At 44.8% G+C, this 24661-nt stretch overlaps 1 protein-coding gene across 1 annotated transcript; it reads right to left on the bottom strand.

Annotated features, from left to right (window-relative positions):
- Positions 1-721: 721 nt before the first annotated feature.
- On the bottom strand, positions 722-22788 carry LOC110496548 (zinc finger and BTB domain-containing protein 10). The gene is made up of 5 exons (XM_036953293.1): positions 21667-22788; positions 11466-12519; positions 7742-7810; positions 6458-6633; positions 722-4038 (listed from the first exon to the last, which is right to left on the bottom strand). Exons 1-5 carry the CDS (start codon positions 22351-22353, stop codon positions 3721-3723), a joined length of 2304 nt encoding a protein of 767 aa, XP_036809188.1. The 5' UTR covers positions 22354-22788; the 3' UTR covers positions 722-3720.
- Positions 22789-24661: the final 1873 nt, after the last annotated feature.

Here is a 24661-nt window from a genome sequence, read left to right as displayed (position 1 = left end):
AACACCCTCCATCCTCCATCAAACACCCTACATCAAACACCCTCCATCCTCCATCAAACACCCTCCATTAAACACCCTCCTCCAAACACCCTCCATCCTCCTTCAAACACCCTCCACCCTCCATCAAACACCCTCCATCCTCCATCAAACACCCTCCATCCTCCATTAAACACCCTCCTCCAAACACCCTCCATCCTCCTTCAAACACTCTCCACCCTCCATCAAACACCCTCCAAACACCCTCCATCAAACACCCTCCATCCTCCATCAAACACCCTCCATCCTCCATCAAACACCCTCCATCAAACACCCTCCAAACACCCTCCATCAAACACCCTCCATCCTCCATCAAACACCCTCCATCCTCCATCAAACACCCTCCACCCTCCATAAAACACCCTCCATTCTCCATCAAACACCCTCCACCCTCCATCACTGGTTCCTGCCTCATTCAGGATTAAACTCAAAACCCTCCTGCTGACTTTCCAGTGCATTAATGGAAATGCCCCTCCTTATCTCCAAGAACCCCTCTCCCTCAATAACCCCACCCGCACCCTCAGGTCAAACGATAGCCTGCTCCTCCATGTCCCCAGGACCAAGCTTCGTCAGGACGGCTGCGCACAACCAACGTTCATTATGGTGTGTCCTGTCCTTTACAGAGAGGTGCAAGACTATAAAGTGATGTGATTAAAAAACATTTAAAAATTAAACAGAGATTAAGTTTAAGCATTATCAAAGTTTTATTTTTTTAAATGTATTATAGAGGAACAGTAGTACAATTGAAACAGAAAAAGGAGAATTTAATTTTGAAAACCTTGAAAAAACATATAAAGAGTAACCTGACTTGTTTTGTGTTTGGGGTTGAGCCCAAGAAAGGCCCATTGGTTTTGCATCACTGTAGTTTGAAAAGAGAGTTGAAAAATACACCTTTAAAAAAAGCTTGTTTCTGTATTAGTGTTTTGTTTGTTTTGTCCATTATAGTACAGCATAATAAAATCTAAAACAATACATCTTGAGATCATCGGTTGTACAGTAAGGGAGTCAAAGGATAGTATAAAAACCAGAAACAGGGTGGTTAAATGGATAAGCACAGGTGTGAGCACACACACACACAGACCCAGAGAGGAGAGAGAAAGGCTAGGGTTGTGTTCATTAGGGCACAACGTAGCAACGCATTTTGCAACGGAAAACAAAAACCAGTGTTTCTTATTGGACAAGTACAGATAGCAAAGCACCTCCCCGTTTCACTCGTTTTCCGTTGTGTGCCTTCTGAATGCAACCAAGACACGACACAAAGCCAGGCCAAGGTTTTAAACAAGCTGACTGCAGCGGACTGTGTGTTTCATTAAGTAAAATCAACTACTTACATTTTTTTCCCCACAGTGATTTGAAGGTAAATGATATTTTACAAACAGGGATGAGAAACTTACTATAGGTTTCCTTTAAATACATTTCCACTTTGAGAAAAGGGAGATCAAACATTTCTGTATAATTGTAGCACTTCAATATATATCCACTGCATATGGACAGAAACTGCTGTTCCTACATTTCAAACAATCCATATTTCTTATAAAATATGTTCTTAATGAAATAAAAAGGAAAAGTAAATACATCTTTGTAAAGGACAAATAAAACTATATATGTATCTAAGGTAAAGTGAATGATTTTTTTTTTTTATAAAAACATTTAAATCTGACGATTACATACACAAGCAAGGATCTACACACTATAGAATTTACCTGGCTTTTTTAATACATCATCTCAACAATAATAAACTATTTTGTTTGGACAAACAGATAGAAATTAACAGTCTTGATTGCATTTTGGAGTCAATATAATATTAAATAACAAAATGTCTTAAAAAAATGTTCCGCACGGAAGAGAAAAGACTGTCTTAATATTGTTCCATTCAGACCTTCTTTGGGGAAGCAAACAAAGACTAAATGATTTTCATGAACGCCAAACAAAAATAAGTAAGTGCATGTCTATGATGGCCATAGAGCTTCACTTTATATCTAACAAAGTGTTTTCCTACCTGGCAGACAAAATAAAAGGACTTAAACAAATTCAATAAAAACTGATTGTAAAAATATCATTACTTTTGAAAATGGAGTTTCTCTTTCAGAGGTCATAAATCACATATTATGATCTATCGGCACTCTTCAAATACCACCTTACACCCAACGTTCAAGTTAATAATAGCATATATATATATATACTCAGTACCTAACATAAACCATGTATATGTATATATATATATATATATAAAGTTATCTTCTTAACTTAGGTCCAGTACTGTCGGTAGTTCTCCAAAATGGTATGTGAGTGTGTGAGCATTAAATAAGAAAAGACAATAGCAAAACAGTGTTCTATAGAGAGCTGATTAATACATATAACTGAGTCATTTCAAGCTTCATGATTAGAAACATCATATACAGCCGTAGGTCCAGTATTTTGCGACATAAGCATTACAGCACCAATCATTTCCATCATTTGGCAAAATTCAAGCTTTAAATTAATGTCAAAATGCTTTATAAAGTGTTACTGTGTGGTGCTGTGATTCATACAAAGCAAGCAAATAACAATTCCCCGTATACTTTCACTGCTTTTTTATGAATCACTTTCTATTTTCTCTCTGCTTTATAAGGGATACAACAAGATTTTGGTAATGAGGCCTTATCTACTTTCCCAGAGTCCGATGACGTCGTGAATACTATTTTTTGTCTCTGTGTCCATTATGAAGGAAGTTACTGTCGAGAGCCAATGCTAACCAGCGTTAGCGCAATGACAGGAAGTCTATGGGTATGTGCTAGCAGGTGAGTAGATACCCATAGACTTCCAGTCATTGTGCTAAAGTTAGTTAGTATTGACTAGTGGAACTACCTCTAACTTCCTTCATACTGGACTCAGAGACATAGACATTGTATCCACGACTTCATCCGACTCTGGGGAAGTAGATAACGGTCCTCAATGCCAAAATACCCAAGTATCCCTTTCATATTTTTTCGCAGCATTTTTCAGTAGTTTTCTTATTTCCTGCTAAATCTTGGTGTGCGTTCTGCTTGGCACATAGCACAGCCCACTTAAATTAAACTCATAAATATGGCTGTGATAAATTAGTCACAAACAGATTTTTTGGTTCCAAGATTTGTGCATGGAAAAGATAAAATATAAAATTATAATGTTCAGAGCATCTAAACATAAAATCTTCCTGTCGGCAAATAATGCTCTCTTTCTTTGACGTACTTTATGCTAAAACACGCAGCTAACAATAAACTTTCAGACTTGACAGAAAGTCCAAATCTGAAAGGGAACTTCTCTGATAGCAGTTTACAACAAAACAGAAAACAAAGTATATTTAATAAGACCATAATAACTTCTCTTTCATAAATTAAATAATTAACATTTATTTTAAAGATGATTGGCCTATCGTAACTTAAACCGCTGTACACCACCAACCCCCTCCCCCCAAAAATAAAATACAGCACCATAAACCTGATTTCAATATTTCATTTTTATCTCTTTCTCTAGTGAGCACTAAGCACAGAGTCTGACACATAGAATATCTGTACATCTTGGAGTCCCTCGCTACCAAAGCTTCTCTTTGTCTCATACACTGAACCGTGTAAATAACCTCAAGGTTTGATAGCACTTTGATTGTTTACCAGCTTTTTAAAATGTATAATTCGTCAACTATTTTGTTTCTATCTGAGCAAGTCACTACTCGTTCTCAAGGGCAGCACCAGTGTCACCCTCCTCCCAGTTGGATTGGTCGTTGTCGTTAGGCTCCTCCCCCTCCTCAGCCATGTCCTCGTCAGGCTCCTCCCCCTCTCCTCCCTCCTCGAAGTCATCGTCTTCACGGACGAACCCCTCCAGGGACTCCAGGCCCTCCTGTGTGGCCTGGTGGGAATCTGCACATTCCGCACATTCCGCACAAACGCCGTAGCGCCGCGAGCCATGCCGGATCCCCACGCTGGCCGCCAGCATGAAGATCTTTTTACATACCATGCACTTGTACTTCTTGTCCTTTTTGTGCACCTGTAGGGATGGGGAGGGGGGAGAGAGCGAGACAAAGGTTAATGCTCTGTTCAAGTTCTGTCGGAATAGAGGACAGAGTGATGAGGGGGAGAGAGAGGGAAGGTGGAGAACAGAGTCATGGAGGGGGAGAGAGAGGGAAGGTGGAGAACAGAGTCATGGAGGGGGAGAGAGAGGGAAGGTGGAGAACAGAGTCATGGAGGGGGAGAGAGAGGGAAGGTGGAGAACAGAGTCATGGAGGGGGAGAGAGAGGGAAGGTGGAGAACAGAGTCATGGAGGGGGAGAGAGAGGGAAGGTGGAGAACAGAGTCATGGAGGGGGAGAGAGAGGGAATGTGGAGGAAGGAGAGAAGGTGGAGGAAGGAGAGAAGGTGGAGAACAGAGTCATGGAGGGGGAGAGAGAGGGAAGGTGGAGGAAGGACAGAAGGTGGAGGACAGAGTCATGGAGGGGGAGAGAGAGGGAAGGTGGAGGAAGGAGAGAAGGTGGAGGAAGGAGAAAAGGTGGAGAACAGAGTCATGGAGGGGGAGAGAGAGGGAAGGTGGAGGAAGGAGAGAAGGTGGAGGACAGAGTCATGGAGGGGGAGAGAGAGGGAAGGTGGAGGAAGGAGAGAAGGTGGAGAACAGAGTCATGGAGGGGGAGAGAGAGGGAAAGTGAAGGAAGGAGAGAAGGTGGAGGACAGTGATGAGGAGGAGAGAGAGGGAAGGTGGAGGAAGGAGAGAAGGTGGAGGACAGTGATGAGGGGGAGAGAGAAGGGGAGGGTGGAGGACAGAGTGATGGAGGAGGAGGGTGGAGGACAGAGTGATGGAGGGGGAGAGCAGGTTCGTGGAGACAGGAGACAGAGTATGGATGGGTGTGTGTGTGTGATAATGTTTTGAAGAGGGAGGTGTGATTTAAAAACAAGTAATTAAGGAAATCCAAGACGACATGGTTACAAGGACATGGTGTTTAGAGGCAAGCGAGGGTGTCTGAAGGACTCAGGTCCTCTACTCAACAGGGAATGTGAGTAGCTAGGGGAAGGTGCAATGTGTTTTAGGGACTGAGGGGGTGTGGAGGTAGACTTAGGTGCAGGGTGTTTTAGGGACTGAGGGGGTGTGGAGGTAGACTCAGGTGCAATGTGTTTTAGGGACTGAGGGGGTGTGGAGGTAGACTTAGGTGCAGGGTGTTTTAGGGACTGAGGGGGTGTGGAGGTAGACTCAGGTGCAATGTGTTTTAGGGACTGAGCGGGTGTGGAGGTAGACTCATGTGCAATGTGTTTTAGGGACTGAGGGGGTGTGGAGGTAGACTCATGTGCAATGTGTTTTAGGGACTGAGGGGGTGTGGAGGTAGACTCATGTGCAATGTGTTTTAGGGACTGAGGGGGTGTGGAGGTAGACTCATGTGCAATGTGTTTTAGGGACTGAGGGGGTGTGGAGGTAGACTCATGTGCAATGTGTTTTAGGGACTGAGGGGGTGTGGTAACTTTCCCAAAATACCCTGGTTTTCCATAAATTCTGGTTGGAAGATTCAGGATTTCCTGATAATTACCTCCAACTAGGATTTCTGGAAAACCAGGGAATCTTGAGAAAGTAACTGTCATTTTGCAACCCTACTCAGGTGTCTGGGGGAAGGTGAGAATGTGGAGGAGGACAGCTATGTTTGGGAGGAGGTGATGTTCCCTTTTAGGCCCTCTACTAACCAGGGAATGTCTCTTGATGGGAAGGTGACAGTGTAGAGGGAGGCTATGACACGGTGATGTGTGTAGGGTCTTACCAGGGAATGTCTCTTGATGGGAAGGTGACAGTGTAGAGGGAGGCTATGACACGGTGATGTGTGTAGGGTCTTACCAGGGAATGTCTCTTGACGGGAAGGTGACAGTGTAGAGGGAGGCTATGACACGGTGATGTGTGTAGGGTCTTACCAGGGAATGTCTCTTGACGGGAAGGTGACAGTGTAGAGGGAGGCTATGACACGGTGATGTGTGTGTAGGGTCTTACCAGGGAATGTCTCTTGACGGGAAGGTGACAGTGTAGAGGGAGGCTATGACACGGTGATGTGTGTAGGGTCTTACCAGGGAATGTCTCTTGATGGGAAGGTGACAGTGTAGAGGGAGGCTATGACACGGTGATGTGTGTAGGGTCTTACCAGGGAATGTCTCTTGACGGGAAGGTGACAGTGTAGAGGGAGGCTATGACACGGTGATGTGTGTGTAGGGTCTTACCAGGGAATGTCTCTTGACGGGAAGGTGACAGTGTAGAGGGAGGCTATGACACGGTGATGTGTGTAGGGTCTTACCAGGGAATGTCTCTTGACGGGAAGGTGACAGTGTAGAGGGAGGCTATGACACGGTGATGTGTGTGTAGGGTCTTACCAGGGAATGTCTCTTGACGGGAAGGTGACAGTGTAGAGGGAGGCTATGACACGGTGATGTGTGTGTAGGGTCTTACCAGGGAATGTCTCTTGACGTGCTCTCTGCGGGTGAACAGCTTGCCACAGATATCACAGCTGAAGGAGCGGACGCCGGAGTGAATGATGAGGTGTCTCTTCAGTGTTCTCCGGTGCTTGGCGATGTAGTTACAGTGGGGACACTTGAGCTTATTCAGGGCCGTGTCGGACGACTCACCTGAGAAGAAAAACACAAACAGGTTATGAGTCAGGAGGCTGCTTTCTACTCAGCTGCTCAAACCCACATTTGACAGACAATGAAGGGAGGAATTTGGAGCAGTTAGTTAACGAGCCACCCTGGTCTCTGGTGGTACAACCCCTTTGCTCTTCACTTCTCAATAGAAGAGAGGAGCTGTTGGGTGTGGTGGTGGGGTGAGGGGGGTCCCTAGTGAGGGGATATCATGTTACCATGGTGTTTATGGAAAGGGAAAACAGTCACTCAGAGTTACCCCCATAAAATACTAGAAACTGTGTCCGTTGCCATGGCAACTACTGCCTAGGGGACATAACAAAATAAGTCTAATGTGATTTCCCTACTGAAAACATGTCATTGTTTTACCATTAACCCACTGACATAAAACATTTCACATTCGTGTAGGAAGGAAAGAATCTTGAAGAAAATGTTCGGAAATGCAGTGCCTCGGTTGCTATGAACACATTTCACAAGATATCAACAAGATTCAAATTAAAGTGGGCAAAAATTACAGCATCGATAAGGAACTACACAATTGTGAAGAAAGATATTTGAGGAATCTATGATGTGAAAAAGTGGAATCATAACACCACACTAACTACTAAACAACCCCAGGGATAGCTATAGATAGTGACTAGTTAACTGATTGATTTGGCAAGGCTCTGTGCTATTCTGTGCCACAGCACAGCCACCTGAACGATAGGGTTCTGCCTTTGTCTTTGTTTGTCCCGAGACACAAAGCGTTGTCAAGCAGGCCAGGTTGCCAGGGGGCTGAGGATAAGCAGGTCACCTGTGCTGTTCGTGTTCAACAGGATACAGTGTGTTCCACCACCTTGTGGGATATTTACATTTTAGTCGTTTCACTCCGATCCAGAGCCACTTAGAATAACTTTTCCGATCACTGATCACAATCGTATTAACCATCCACCGAGTTAGGTTCATGACATAAGGTTTGAAAACAGAATAGATCATAAGTACAGTAATCTCTAATCTGTAAGTACCAAAGTCTGAACATATTTCTGAACAGATTCTAAGCCAACTACTAGAGTGTATAATAGTAGGTACATGCAGCTTATACAAGAAGAGATCTTACCATTCTCCCAGGACTCTCCTTGCTGGGAGGAGTCTTGTAGGAGGCTGTACTGAATCTGGTTGGCCAGTTCTGTGAGAGGAGAAACAAAGAGATGATCAGAGGGGCTGAAAGGTTTGGGGGGCAGAAGGACCTTACCTTACGTACACAAAAGACCAGGCCCCACAATCCCCCCCACCCCAGTTTACAGACCTATCCCCAGGGTCGTGTTCAGCAGGGCACACTATAGGAAAAATGTTTTAAAAATAAATTAAGAAAATGACGTATTGGACAAGTCGTGGAGGTAGACCCTCCCTGTTTCATTCTGCTTTTGTGTTTTCTGTTTGGTGCCTAATCCCTGATGAATACGACCCTGGAGCTGCCTGTGTTCTGCCTGCCTGTCTGTCTGTAGAACACTTCCTCTAGCCAGGCCACTGTATTCAGCAGCCTCTCCCAGCCTCTCCCACTGGGCTGTGGATTAAGCCAGGATGAAGCTCTCAGCCCTTCACTGAGGATCATGTTACACTGAACAGGCTTAATTAGCCATAGCTCTGGGCCTGGCCCTCAGAGCCCATTGTTAAGTACCTGACCACTGGTCCCATTCTCTATTCTGCCTGCCTGGGTCAATATTTGCAATGGTAAGGACAGCCCCAGTGCATTAGGGGGGATTAGGGAGGGAGGGAGGGGCAGACCCTGACAGCTTTGCACCTCCAAGGGATTGGGAGGTTATTTAGTGTGTGTGTAAAGAGGCAGCAACCAGGCAGCCCGCACTTTAAAACAATCCAACGGCCTTGTTTAGAGAGGAACCTAGAATTTAAAGCCATAAATCCAGAAACTCTGCTATGGTAAAGCAGAGAAATGGACCTCTGGTCTCCTGAAGCTTAGGTAGTGTTCATTCGGCACCAAACAGAAGAAAACAGATTGAAACAGGGAGACTTATCCAATAACAAATGCTAATTTATCCATTGCAAAATTTAAAAAAAAAAAATCCCTTTGGTCTCCTCAGAGTTGGGTAAATCTGCTTTCAATTTATTTGTACCCCATGTATGGAACAATCTACAGAGTTCCCTATAACTGGATGTTCTGGTGCCTCTCTGGCAGTTTAAAATGTTAATTGGGGAGTGGGGACCTCCTTGCTGAGGAATGTGATTGTTATTCTGGAATATTTGTATTATATTGTATTCTACTTTGTAAATAGTGTATATGCAGGGCTCCCTTGCAAAAGAGATGTTGGTCTCTACGGTGACCTAGTTAAAATAAAGGTAAATAAATATTAAACCAAAAACATTGTGCACTAATGCTAAACCGCAGATTCTCCTCATAGTAACCCATACTACCACAGGTACAGGGGAACTGGAGCATCTCTAATACATAGATCTAGGCTGAAGAGAGTCAGAAAGGGAGGTCAGAGTGCCAAATTTGGGAATTGTGTTGCTGCATTAATGATGACACACCGAGTTGCAACACCCCTCGCCACAATAAAACATGTGAGAAGAAGATTTGTGTTGCGTTTAAAGGAACCTGGAGGAAGAATGTGTCCCCTGCTTTACTTCCTTATCCTGCAATAGGAGTGAAATACCCCCTCAATGCATGATATCATTCCATACAGCACACTGCTTAATGGGGGCAGAGCTGGCCCTGTGTGTGAGCGTGTGTGTGTGGCCATGACAGGCTCATAGAATCAGAGATAACCCAGGATTTCTGAGGTATGGTGTGGCAGGATGAGGACAGGAGTGGGGCCGACTTAAAAAGGACAGGCTGGCCTTACTCATACCAGGCTGGCTGCTAATTAAAAAGCTGGTGTAACCGATGTGAAATGGCTAGCTAGTTAGCGGGGTGCGCGCTAATAGTGTTTCAAACGGCACTCGCTCTGAGACTTGGAGCAGTTGTTCCCCTTGCTCTGCATGGGTAACGCTGCTTCGAGGGTGGCTGTTGTCGATGTGTTCCTGGTTCGAGCCCAGGTAGGAGCGAGGAGAGGGACGGAAGCTGTACTGTTACACTGGCAATACTAAAGTGCCTATAAGAACATCCAATAGTCAAAGGTACAGTGGGGAGAACAAGTATTTGATACACTACTGATTTTGCAGGTTTTCCTACTAACAAAGCATGTAGAGGTCTGTAATTTTTATCATAGGTACACTTCAACTGTGAGAGACGGAATCTAAAAGAAAAATCCAGAAAATCACATTGTATGATTTTTAAGTAATTCATTTGCAAAAAAGTAGGAAAACCTGCAAAATCGGCAGTGTATCAAATACTTCTCTACTTTCTAGTTCTCCCCACTGTATATGAAATACAAATCGTATATAGAGAAATTGTCCCATAATTCCTATAATAACTACAACCTAAAACTTCTTACCTGGGACTATTGAAGACTCATGTTAAAAGGAACCACCAGCTTTCATATGTTCTCATGTTCTGAGCAAGAAACTTAAACGTTAGCTTTCTTACATGGCATATATTGCACTTTTACTTTCTTCTTCAACACTTTGTTTTTGCATTATTTAAACCAAATTGAACATGTTTAATTATTTATTTGAGGCTAAATTGATTTTATTGATGTATTATATTAAGTTAAAATAAGTGTTCATTCAGTTTTGTTGTAATTGTCATTATTACAAATAAAAAAAAATGGCAGATTAATTGCTATCGGCATTTTTTGGTCCTCCAATAATCGGTATCGGCGTTGAAAAATCATAATCGGTCGACCTCTAGTCTGGATCAGACCTGGGTTCAAATACTATTCGAAATCTTTCAAACACCACCAGCGTTTGCTCAAGCCTGCCAGATGGGTGGGTTTTGAAGACTATTTTTATTTTGTTGTTTTTTTGTTGTTGAATTTTACCCCTTTTTCTCCCCAATTTCGTGGTATCCAATTGTTTTAGTAGCTACTATCTTGTCTCATCGCTACAACTCCCATACGGGCTCAGGAGAGACGAAGGTTGAAAGTCATGCGTCCTCCGATACACAACCCAACCAAGCCGCACTGCTTCTTAACACAGCGCCATCCAACCCGGAAGCCAGCCGCACCAATGTGTCGGAGGAAACACTGTGCACCTGGCAACCTTGGTTAGCGTGCACTGCGTCCGGCCCGCCACAGGAGTCGCTGGGCTGCGATGAGACAAGGATTTCCCTACCGGCCGAACCCTCCATAACCCGGACGACGCTAGGCCAATTGTGCGTCGCCCCACGGACCTCCCGGTCGTGGCCAGTTACGACAGAGCCTGGGCGCGAACCCAGAGTGTCTGGTGGCACAGCTGGCGCTGCAGTACAGTGCCCTTAACCACTGCGCCACCCGGGAGGCCTCAGTCCCCAGTTTGGGGACTATTCTATTGGTCCATTATGCCAGGCAAGCTCAAATCAAGCACAGATAAAGTATTTGAAATGATTTGAAACCAGGTCTGCTCAGGGTACTATTACTCTTTCTAGTCTCTGACTAGCAGTAGCAGGCTGCCATGTCCAGTGGAACAGGACTGACCTCTGGACTAACTCAGACCTCCACCAACTAAATACCATGACTAGAGGTATGGTCGTCATACCATGTCAGTCTAGGAACTAAACAGAAAATGCTAGGCTTACACGTTCTCTAAAACAGGGCTGCTGTTTGGTCATCTAAACAACTGTTGGTTCGACCTACCTAAAGAATGTGCATGTGTTTATGTGTAGTCAGTTGGGGGACTGAGTGCTTGGTCTGACTACCTAAAGAACTGGCTACCTAAAGAACTGGTGTGAGAAGGGGGTGACGTACCGGCGTTCTCAGAGAGGAAGGAGAAGTCCTCCCTGGGATAGGAGGCTGAGGGCTGGATGAACATCCCCTCATCAAACCCTTCCTCTGGCTCTGGTGGGATGTTGTAGACGAACCGCCGCGTGATCTGTTTCTTCCTCCGTCCGCTCCCCGGCTGCACCCTCTGACCTTCCCTCTTCACCGCCACCACCCTGCCCGCCGCAGCCCCGGGAGCCGGCTCGTTCCAGACGAACACCGGCCCCGGTCCCGGAACGCTCGGAGGCTCGTTCTCAGCAGACTCGGATGAGTTCTCACAGCCCCAGCTGGAGCTTCCCAGGGCGCAGCCCTCCCCTGCAGACAGCTCCACGTCACTGGGTTCCTCCTTTACACTGCCTCCCCCTGCTTGCTCCCCATCCTGGACATGACCACTGGCTTTGATTGACAGCTTGGACAGGATGCTGGTGGCCCAGAAGTTACTCCCAGGCTTCTTGTTGGTGCTGCCGTCTGAGCCCACCTGTCCAGCTCCGTCTTTGGCCACCGTTCTCCTCTTGTTGTAATCCACCACCACTGAGTCGGGGGCCTCCTGCTTGATGCTGATGTTGAGGGCTTCCTTGATGAACCCCCGACACGATCCCACCACCTCCGTCATCTGGAGGTAGGAGGCCACGGACATTACCTCGATGGCGTTCTGACTGGTCAGCAGGAGGTTACCGCTATACAGGAAGTCCAGGATGACCGAGAAACCTGCCACTGCCGCCACGTCGAGGTGGGTGTCGGTGACTGTGGTCGTCTGGTCACATGACGAGGATGATGAGGAAGTGTTCTCGCTCTTGGTCAGGCAGTAGAGGGTCTTAAAGTAGCGGCTCCCGGCTACGAGGATGTTCTTGTGCGCCCGGAACACCTCTCCACTCACCACGATGTTGACGTCACAGAGGATTCCTCCCTTGCGTTGTTTGTTTAGCTCCTGCAGCAGCTGGTAGCAGTAGGAGTCCTGGTTAGGTTTGTTGTTCCTGTAGTAGTCTTCTGTCTCCATGTCTGTCCCCTGGGGGGGGTCCTCACAGCCAGGCCGCTCCAGCTCCTGGTAGACAACACACACACACACACACACACACACACACACACACACACACACACACACACACACACACACACACACACACACACACACACACACACACACACACACACACACAGAGAGAACGAGAGAGAGAGAAACAAATAGATGAGCAGGATTAATGGCTAGGGACACACAAAGGAAAGGGACAATGACAGAGATGCACCTGGCAGGGGTGAAACTGGTCTAACTGGCTCCATAATGGGGGAGGTGTTGCTTCACCTGGAACTGGAAATGTGGTAACTACTTCCAAAGTAGACTGAAATACAGTCAGAGAGCTGCTTAGGTTACTGTTACTCCCACTTTTGCAGAAAATCATGGCGCAGGTTCCCACATCATGCTGATTTTTGTGTCCAGGAATAGGGCCTAATCTGGGTCTGTGACAGCAGCTAATAGTGTTATAACTAATCAAAAGAGACAAAAACAGATTTAATTGTCCCAAAACCCCACCCGCTACCTGTCAATATGATGGCTGATGGGAGAGAAACTCATTCTTCTTCTACCTCCATCCCTCCCTCTATCTTCCCTATCCCAACATGGGAGTTTCCCATCCAGGGCAGCAGGCCAAGCTGGTACGGAGGAGAGCCAGAGAGAGGGAGTACACAGCACTGCACTGACTGACATAACTGTTACTATACTAACACACTGCCTGCATACATTTCTGCCTCGTTTGGAATTGCATAGCAGATGTCCTAATCCTGAGTAATTTACATTGCTCGAGCCCTGCATTTTCTCTCCCCCACCCCACTCTCCTTACACAGCTGGGTTTTCAGCTCAAGTAATTTATATTAAATCCATTTCTCTGCTCTTCGAGGTCCCCACCCCCCTCCCTACTCTGAGTGACTGGAAGCCCTTGTCCGCGCAGGCATGATCGGGGTTATTATCAGGAGCAGCAAGGCACTCTGTTCCTGCTAGCTAACGCTAGGAAGGACCTGGTCTAGAGGAAAGGAGCGAGAGGGCGAGAGAGAGCTAGCAGAGAGAAGAGATAGAGCCAGGTCACCCCATTTACCCTCACAATACCAGGCTCTCTCCTCTCTTGCAGGCTCATTGTTCAGTGCTGCTTTGTGCCTCACTGGGGTTTCTTTGTGTGGCCCTGCACTCACACACTTATTAGATACAGCAGCTAAACCCTGGCTCCTCTGTGCCTGCTCTGCTCTTTGCTCCCACTTAACCAGAAAGGCCCTGACTTGACACTTGTGTGTGTGTGTGTGTGTGTGTAAGGGAGACGGGCTGCATGTGGCTCTCTAAGAGGGGCTAAGCACTGAATAGGATAACAGGAAGGAAGACGCAGAATGATTCAATCATCCACACAACCATACAATGGGCTCAATGCCAGAGAGTCGGTCACCTTATTTTCTGCCCTAACAGGATGGGTAGTATTTGGAGAGGTGTGGCATTGACACTTTGAAAGGCGTGTGTATACGGAAGGAGGGTGAGCAGGCAGATTAACCATCTCTGGTGAAATCGCCTGCTTCCTGGTTGCATAAAGAGGCATATTTACTATCTTTAAATCAAATTTTATTTGTCACATTCGCTGAATACAACAGGTGTGGACTTTACCGTGAAATGCTTACTCACGAGCCTTTCCCAACAACACAGTTATAAAGTAAGACAATTAGCAAATTAAATAGACAATAGGAACACGAATAACAATAACGAGGCTTTATACAAGGAGTACCGGTACCAAGTCAATGTGCAGGGGTGCGAGGTAGTAGAGATAATATGTACAGGTAGGGTTAAAGTGACTAGGCAGTCACATTCACTGGATTAACAAGACGCAACAACTGACAGGTCACAATGGTGGGGATACGTCCTGGTATTCAGGCAGTTTTAACCATAATAACTGCCACAGTAACTGAGACTGGTCACAATGGTTGGGGTACAGGCCTGCTACACTGCTGCATGTAGGCCTAGGCTGTGTGAGCTGGGCTGCAGTATGGAGGTACGGGAGCCAGGCTAGGACACTACTCTCTCTGGCTCCATACTCGGCTCATCCTTCATCCAGATGTGCCACGTGTTACAGGTCTCTCACACTGCTCTGGCTGAGTCCAAATGAGAATACCATGGTGAGAAGACGAACCTCTGACGTGGCCATTTATTGTGAGCCAGGCCCAGTGATGTTATGGTGGAAACATGAGGTTAGAGTACTGGTAGGCTCGAGGCCCGTTGACGTTCATCATCTAAATTAAATCTAGTGCCTTCAGGAAGTATTCAGACCCTTCCCTTTCTCCACACGTCATTACACAACAGCCTTATTCTAAAGTGGATTTGAAAAAAATTATAATCTCATCAATCTACACACAATACCCGATAATGGCAAAGTGAAAACAGGTTTTCCGAGACAGGATTGTGTCGAGGCACAGATCTGGGGAAGGGTACCAAAAAAAATGTCTGCAGCATTGATGGTTCCCAAGAACACAGTGGCCTCCATCATTCTTAAATGGAAGAAGTTTGTAACCACCAAGACGACTCCTAGAGCTGGCCGCCTGGACAAACTGAGCAATCGGGGGAGAAGGGCCTTGGTCAGGGAGGTGACCAAGAACACGACGGAAGCTACTCCTCAGTAAAAGGAATATGACAGCCCACTTGGAGTTGGCCAAAAGGCACTTAAAAGGACTCTCAGACCATGAGAAACAATATTCTCTAGTCTGATGAAACCAAGATGGAACTCTTTGGCCTGAATGCCAAGCTTCACGTCTGGAGGAAACCTGGCACCATTCCTACAGTGAAGCATGGCGGTGGCAGCATCATGCTGTGGGATGTTTTTCAACTAAAGGGACTGGGAGACTAGTCAGGATCGAGGGAAATATGAACATAGTAAAGTACAGATATCGTTGATGAAAACCTGCTCCAGAGCCCTCAGGACCTGAGACTGGGGCCAAGGTTCAGTTTCTAACAGGACAACGACCTCAGGACAACGCCACAGGAGTGATTAGAGACAAGTCTCTGAATGTCCTTGAGTGGGCCCAGCCAGAGCCCGGACTTGAATCCAGTCAAACATCTCTGGAGAGGACCTGCAGAGAAGGATGGGAGAAACTCCCCAAATACAGGTTTTCCAAGCATGTAGCATCATACCCAAGAATACTTGAGGCTGTAATCGCTGCCAAGGGTTTTATTTATCCGTTATTTTACCAGGTAAATTGACTGAGAACACATTCTCATTTGCAGCAACGACCTGGGGAATAGTTACAGGGGAGAGGAGGGGGAAGAATGAGCACATTGTATACTGGGGATTATTAGGTGACCGTGATGGTTTGAGGACCAGATTGGGAATTTAGCAGGGACACCGGGGTTAACACCCCTACTCTTACGATAAATGCCATGGGATCTTTAATGACCTCAGAGAGTCAGGACACCCGTTTAACGTCCCATCCGAAAGACGGCACTCTACACAGGGCAGTGTCCCCAATCACTGCCCTGGGCTATTGGGATATATATATATATATATATTTTTAGACCAGAGGAAAGAGTGCCTCCTACTGGCCCTCCAACACCACTTCCAGCAGCATCTGGTCCCCCATCCAGGAACTGACCAGGACGAACCCTGCTTAGCTTCAGAAGCAAGCCAGCAGTGGTATGCATGGTGGTATGGTGCTGGCATAGGGTGCTTCAACAAAGTACTGAGTAAAGGTTCTGAATACTTACGTAAATGTAATATCAGCTTTATAAAATGTTCTAAAGATTTCTAAAAACCTGTTTTTTTCTTTGTCATTACGGGTTATTGTGTGGAGATTTAGGAAGGGAAACTATTGAATCCATTTTAGAATAAGGCTGTAACGTAACAAAAATGTGGAAAAGGTCTGAATACTTTCCGGAAGCACTGTGTGTGAAATTCTGTGTTTAGGCTATTACTATCGACGGATTACTAAAATGGACTGCAAATACAGCCTAGGCCGATACAAACAGATTGAAACAACTTTTACAGTAGATCTACCTACCAGTCCTTAACTGTGTGATGTAGGCTACTGTTGACTAATCTCTCACCATCCAGGAGTACAAATATAAAACACTTCCTCTTTTTGTGGAACAATATCCCAGAAAATAAAAACTTACCAAGGGCCCTGGGCTAATGTGACTACACACTACCATCCATCTACCATCCCATCCCTACCCTGAGGCCAGCTGGCTCCATACTCTCCCCTAACCCGACCGTCTCCCAGATGCTAGAACAATGTGGCAGTGTGTCTGGCCCTTAAGGTGTGGGTTGGGAGCAGGCCTCCAGGCCTCCCAACAATGCAAATAGCTCCTCGTTGGGTTGACGGATTCCAGGGATGAATTGTCCCCCCCCCAGACTTTGGTCCGGAATTGGGTGAAGAAAAATATGCCATTTCATGTGCTGCCACAATGTAGTTCACACAGGAATTATATTCTAAACAGCATTAGGCTACTATATATGGGGGAAAACACCACAGGGAAAATCATCTTTGCATATTTAAACTTTGACATTAACAACTGCACAGAAATTCAAGAAATTTGAAAGGCATCTAAAATATTTTTTTACCCAAAGCTACGAAATGAAATGAGGCCATAGGAAAGTGTTTGATTAGGCCTTATCCCTCGCCATCCCTAACCAAGCAGCCAGGGTAGTCTTGTTTTCAGGGAGGAGGACTACTTCTTCACTAATCCCTCCTCCCACTGCTTTTCTTCCTAATTAGTGATGTGTACAAGTTAGTGGATCCCTTCACTTTAAGTCATTCTGATTAGTGATTGCGTATATCGGACTGAACTAACCCTGGTGGTCTGGCAGTGTGATCCAATCCTCTTGCATTTCACTGACAAATTAGAGTCAAATTGTGGCTGCATGCTCTTAATTCCCCTGACAGCTTGAATCAGAGTCAGGATAAGAGGTGATAGGGCGTAGATGTCAAATAGGAAACTGGGCTCTGTAGTTTTTTTTATATACTGCTGTGATTACTCTTTAACCCTGTGTAAAAACCCTGTAATTACTACAGTAGCGAACAACATTGTTAGATAGAATTTTAGCAATTGCTTTGTATTTGGGTAGCAATGGTGATGGGCAGGTTTTGTAATTACACATGTGGAATGTTCCATCTCACCCAGAGGGTGTTTCATAGTCCTATGATGAATATTCCAAAAGTGATTTATTTGCAGCAATATACACATTCATCATTTTGGTATTGGGAACATCATCAAGTAATCAATCATTGATATCAATCCTAGGGGAAAGAACCCTTGGTGATGGTTTCTGTCCTTCTGTACATACAACCTGACAATGTATAGCTTGGTAATTATATATTTTTTTAAAACATACCATAAAAAAAACGATTAACCCATGAATTGTATGGGTTGACGAGGTCCAGATGTTGCCATGACAATCCATGCTGCTGCCAGCATACATACACTACATGAACAAAAGTATGTGGACATATGCTCGTCGAATATCGCATTCCAAAATCATGGGCATTAATATGGAGTTTATCCCCCCTTTGCTGCTATAAAATCCTCCTTCCTCTGGGAAGGCTTTGCACTACATGTTGGAACATTGCTGCGTGGACTTGCTTCCATTCAGCCATTGGAGCATTAGTGAGGTCGGCACTGATGTTGGGCGATTAGGCCTGGCTTGCGGTAGGCGTTCCAATTCATCCCAAAGGTGTTCGGTGGGGTTGAGGTCGGGGAATCTGTGCAGGGGAGTCAAGTTCTTCCACACTGATCTCAACATACCATTTCTGTATGGACCTCGCTTTGTGCACAAGGGCATTGTCATCCTGAAACTGGAAAGGGCCTTCCCCAGAACGTTGCCACAAAGTTAGAATCGTCTAGAATGTAATTGTATGCTGTAGCATTAAGATTTCCCTTCACTTGAACTAAGGGACCTAGCCCAAATCATGACAAACAGCCCCAGACCATTATTCCTTCTCCACCAAACTTTACAGTTGGCACTAGAGGTCGACCGCTTAATCAGGGCCGATTTCAAGTTTTCATAACAATCGGAAATCGGTATTTTTGGGCGGCGATTTGCGATTATTAAAATATATATTTTTTTTTATTTAACTAGGCAAGTCAGTTAAGACCACATTCCTATTTTCAATGAAGGCCTAGGAACGGTGGGTTAACTGCCTTGTTCAGGGGCAGAACGACAGATTTTCACCTTGTCAGCTCAGGGTTTCAATCTTGCAACCGCACAGTTAACTAGTCCAACGCTCTAACCATTGCACTCCACGAGTAGCCTGCCTGTTACGCGAATGCAGTAGAAGCCAAGGTAAATTGTTAGCTAGCATTAAACTTATCTTATAAAAAACAATCAATCATAATCACTAGTTATAACTACTAATCCAGTTTAGCAGGCAATATTAACCAGGTGAAATTGTGTCATTTCTCTTGCGTTAATTGCACGCAGAGTCAGGGTATATGCAACAGTTTGGGCCGCCTGGCTCATTGCGAACTAATTTGCCAGAATTTTACGTAATTATGACATACATTAAAGGTTGTGCAATGTAACAGCAATATTTAGACTTAGGGATGCCACCCGTTAGATAAAATACAGAACGGTTCCATATTTCACTGAAATAATAAACATTTTGTTTTTGAAATGATAGTTTCTGGATTCGATCATATTAATGACCAAAGGCTCATATTTCTGTGTGTTATTATGCTATAATTAAGTCTGATTTGATAGAGCAGTCTGACTGAGCAGCAGCAGGCCCGTAATCATTCATTCAAACAGCACTTTCGTGCGTTTTGTCAGCAGCTCTTCGCAAGCACAGCACTGTTTATGACTTCAAGTCTATCAGCCTAATGGCTGGTGTAACCAATGTGAAATGGTTAGCTAGTTAGCTGGGTGTGCGCTAATACTGTTTCAAACGTCACTCGCTTTTAGATTTGGAGTAGTTATTCCCCTTGTGCTGCAAGGGCCGGGTTTTTGTGGAGCGATGGGTAACGATGCTTCGAGTTTGGCTGTTGTTGATGTGTTCCTGGTTCAAGCCCAGGTAGGGGCGAGGAGGGGGGTGGAAGCTATACTGTTACACTGGCAATACTATAGTGCCTATAAGAACATCCAATAGTCAAAGGTATATGAAATACAAATGGTATAGAGAGAAATAGTCCTATAAATACTATATTAACTACAATCTAAAACCTCTTACCTTGGAATATTGAAGTCTCATGTTAAAAGGAACCACCAACTTTCATATGTTTTCATGTTCTGAGCAAGGAACTTAAACATTAGCTTTTTTACATGGCACATATTTTACATGGCACACATTACTTTCTTCTCCAACACTTTGTTTTTGCATTATTTAAACCAAATTGAACATGTTTCATTATTTATTTGAGGCTAAATTGATTTAATTGATGTTTTATATTAAGTTAAAATAAGTGTTAATTCAGTATTGTTGTAATTGTCATTATTACAATTTTTTTTTTTTTTTTTAAGTATATATATATATACACACACACACCGATTATATACTGATTAATCGGCCGATTTAAAAAAAATATCTATATTTTTATTTTTTATAAATCGGACGATTAATCGGTATCGGCTTTTATGGTCCTCCAATAATCGGTACCGGCGTTGAAAAATCATAATCGGTCGACCTCTAGTTGGCACTATGCATTTCAGCAGGTAGCGTTCTCCTGGCATTCGCCAAATCCAGATTCTTCCGTCAGACTGCCAGATGGTGAAGCGTGATTCATCACTCCAGAGAACGCGTTTACTCTGCTCCAGAGTCCAACGCAGGCGAGGTTTCCACCACTCCAGCCAATGCTTGGCATTGCGCATGGTGATCTTAGGTTTGTGTGTGGATGCTCGGCCATGGATACCCATTTCATGAAGCTCCCGACAAACAGTTATTGTGCTGACTTTGCTTCCAGAAGCAGTTTGTAACTCGGTAGTGAGTGTTGCAACTGAGGACAGATGATTTTTACTCGCTTCAGCACTCTGCAGTCCCATTCTGTGAGCTTGTGTGGCCTACCACTTCGCAGCTTATCCATTGTTGCTCCTAGACGTTTCCACTTCACAATAACAGCACACACAGTTGACCGGGGCAGCAGGACAGAAATTTGACAAACTGACTTGTTGGAAAGGTGGCATCCTATGACAGTGTCATGATGAAAGTCACTGAGCCCATTATATTGCCAATGTTTACCTATGGCTGTGTGCTTGATTTTATACACCTGTCAGCAACGGGTGTGGCTGAAATAGCCAAATCCACTAATTTGAATGGGTGTCCATATACTTTTGTATATATAGTGTATGAACCTATTGTAACCTTTTCACAGAAAGAATTACATGTGGGTCAGGAAGGGAGAGTATGAAGGGGTAGCTAGCTGTCAAGCTGCTTGGACATGATTTACCTCTCCTCCTGTCCAACCTAGCCAGTGACACACCATCTATGGATTCTGGGGAGTCATCTAGCACAATGCCTCTAATTTAGCTGCTCCAACGGGAGGGGAGAAATGCGCCAGAGGTCATTCTGCATTCTGCTCTCCACTGTGCAAAGCAGAACAGAGAGGGGGGGGGGGGGGGCAGGGGTGCGGTTCACCAGCTAGCAAAGCAAGCTAGCAATCAACCAAGGTAGTTGCTGGGGCAACAAAAGCGTTTGTTGAATGGTTGCAAGTGCATTATACTCTGGCACAGAAGAAAACATACAACTCCAGGCAAATGTTAACAGTAGATAGCTAGCTAGTATGTGTACTGTCCCTGAAGCTATGGAAATATATATATATAATAACACCCTAAGGTAGCTAGCCACCAATGTGACTCCCATTACTTGTACGTGGAATAGCAAGTTAATGGGAGTCACACTGTCACTGGGCTACAGGCTAGCCAGATTTGTTTCGCTAGTAATGGGTTTCTGTATAAATGTCACCATTAAGCACATTTTAATAAACGTGAGCTGTAGCTAGGTATTTAGATTAACATGGGAGCATCGGGTAGGCTAGCTACCATTAACTATCAAACATGTCTGATTAGAACTAGCAAGTAGCTAGCTAAAAAGTAGCTAAGGTTAGCGAACTAGGAAGCCAGCTGGATAGCCTCTCGCGGGGAAATGGAACTGCCAGGGAACTGAAACTCAGCTGTGCGTAAATATTGGCTAAGTTAGACATAACTCAAAATGATAACCATAAATGACGCTGTAGACACTTTACCTGCTTGGTCGGATCATTCCTTCCGTGCTCAGAAGACAGGTGATGTCTCAAAAGCAAGGCCCGCTTGTAATTTCGACTGCCTTTCACCAGCTCGTCGTTGTTTTTAGTGGCAATGTTGTGACACCAGGAGCAAGACATAAGTCCCGTCTCCTGGCAAAATTTGAGCCATGGGAACTCCTGTCGCCATGATGCTTGGAATGGCGAATGTTTCTGGAGTAACGTCTGCGGTCTCATTTCTACCCAAGACTTCCTGGCACCACCCGTTTCCTGCTCCCCGTCTCCCCCGCTCCCCGCTTCGCCTCTGTCCTCGCTGTTCAGGCCGTTACCCGCTGTCCAGTTACTCCCTTTCCTGGACTCGTCTTTTCTGACAGTTACTGCCACCCAACCGACACGATCATCTCCGTTCCCGTCTGCCCAGTTGCCCCCTTCCGGGTCCTCTTCCTCCTCTGCCTCTGGTTCTGTGCTATCGCTGACAGATCCCCCACCCTCCACTCTCTCTTGCGATGGTCCTTTTGCCCCCAGATCCCTATCCTCTTCTTGATCTGGTCTGTTCCCGTTCAAATTTCGGTCTTGACAGGCCTGGGCCTCCCAGCTGTTACTGTTGCTCCCCCCGACACCACTGGAACCGGTTACGGCTAATCCACCTCCTCTGAACGCCAGCGACCTGCGGTTTCTCTCCCCAGACATTTTCTTAATATATTAAAATATACCACTTTCTTAACAATATCCCTACCGACTAATGTCGATATATTAAAGTATTCTATGTTGCGGATCCGAATTAAATGTCTGTTTATCGTTTTTTCCTACTTTGGCCTCCTGGTGAGAGTATGTAGGTTATGCGGAAATAAATAAAGCTTTAAAACGCATAATGAATTTCAGGGTTCTAGCTGCGTCCGCGCAGGCCCTACAGAGGTCGAATGGCAACGACTTTCCCCACAATGCACTTCGACCAGAGAAAGGGGGGTCGTGGGGGGTCATTTAAAGGAAGATGGGGGTGCTGTTCTTTTATAGCTCAACGCCGTTTACAGCAAGGGGTCTTTTGTGTGAGTGGCTGCACCCATTTTCCGCGTGCTTTTCATCTTTGGTTTTGCTTGTCTCCAACCAACAAATCCTTGTCCTCCTTTCAGACCTCCTGCCAAGCGGGGTGACGGTCCCCTTGTATTTAACTGCATCAAACAGATCTAGTGCGCACCTATGGTATTTGTATTACATTAATTTCAATGGGCAGGTACAACAAATGATCCAACCAAACGCACAAGGTGTGGTGGTGACCTAGGAACCTACAGATACTAGATACTCTCTGTATGTTCCTAGGTGGTGACACAGCTACCAGGTGAATGATTAACACTTTCATGGTTCATTGCGTTCCACATTTTTCTCCATTACTATTTCGTTATTTCCAATATTTTTTATGCAATCCAACATCACCCAGTTTTTAATAGGCGTATAATAAAATAAAGTCAAACAAATGTTGTCCAAATAAGTGTATATTTATTTAAAATTAATTATGTGAAAAACCATAGCAATATCAGAAACTGTAATAATCAATAACAAACCAAATACGTAACTAATAATTGATTGGAAATGTATACAGTCCTACGCGGCCGAGTGGAATATATATATTTTCATTAGGTTTTATTGATGAATAAACCAAAATTAGTAGTTTATGATGATACAGTAAGTAATACGTAATACGTAAGTAATACGTTTATGTTTAGATAACAACAAAAACATAAAACATTTGTTTAGGTATAACTGACATTTTTTCGTTTTTCTCCCACAGATTATTCAAATTACACTGCCACAATCAATATGTGAATATATATTGATCTAAAACCTAGAATAATCCCATGGAAGCCTGCTCCTGACCATTTGCTCCTGCAGGTGGCAGTAGTCTTTCATGATTCGCTGAGTTTTCTGACTGACAGCACTGTTCCAGTAATGCGTTGTTAGGCCTAGCGTCCAGTTTCAAAACCAGTAGATTAAGGACTAAACCAGGACAGTGTGTGAACATGATGGGGAGTGTGACCTACTCTGTTTCTGATAACGGCAGGTGTATATAAAGCCTTGTCAGGTCTAAATCCAGAGTGAAAGGGAGGGTAATACAATATGCATACCCATACAATCAGTCTCTCCATTAAATGGCTTAAACGTATTTGTTATACTTTTTATTTTTAGTTAAGTATTTCTTTGAATGCAAATGTATAAATCAATCATCATGAAGGGGGGCTGGTGTGTCAACAGACAGTCTAGAGACAGTCTGGTTATAGTCTGAGTCAAAACTCATATTGGGTGTATATCAATTAGGTTACAGGTCAGATTGAAACCCAGTCTGGAAGGTCACTCTGGGGCCACATTAAATCCACTTGTGTATGTTCAGAAAGACATCAATACAGCTGTCCTACAATGAAATATAGAAAAATTACTATAACGAAATGTGAAATATTAGTTTGTCAGCCTTGGCGCGCTGAAATAGACAGCTTGATTACATGTTACACATTGAAACACGTGCCTGGCTCTGGTTGTGTTCATAAATTCAGAGAGTTTAGCTCTGGGAGCACACACTGGAAGCGGTGTAGGGTTGATCCAAGCGTTCTGACATCACAACGGCAGTCAAGCACCAAGCTAACGTTGCCTAGCTTACTAGCTACTTCCAGACACATACCCCTAGAAGAGCTGGTTAGGCTGTTTTCATGACCTTTATTTAACTAGGTGTAACAGTATAGCTTCCATCTGTCCCCTCGCCCCGGGCTCGAACCAGGGACCCTCTACACATATCAACAACCAACACCCACAAAGCATCGTTACCTACAAGCATCGTTACCTATCGCGCCACAAAAAAGCCGGGGCCCTTGCAGGGCAAGGGGAACAACTACTTCAGGTCTCAGAGCGAGTGACGTTACCGATTGAAACGCTATTAGCGCGCACCAACGCTAACTAACTAGCCATTTCACATCGGTCACATAGGCTAGTCAGTTGATAACACATTCTCATT

Source organism: Oncorhynchus mykiss, chromosome 18 (genome assembly GCF_013265735.2).
Source record: "Oncorhynchus mykiss isolate Arlee chromosome 18, USDA_OmykA_1.1, whole genome shotgun sequence".
NCBI classification, from domain to species: Eukaryota; Metazoa; Chordata; class Actinopteri; order Salmoniformes; family Salmonidae; genus Oncorhynchus; species Oncorhynchus mykiss.
Note: the sequence above shows the minus strand (reverse complement) of the source record. Positions and strands in the feature narration are given on the sequence as shown.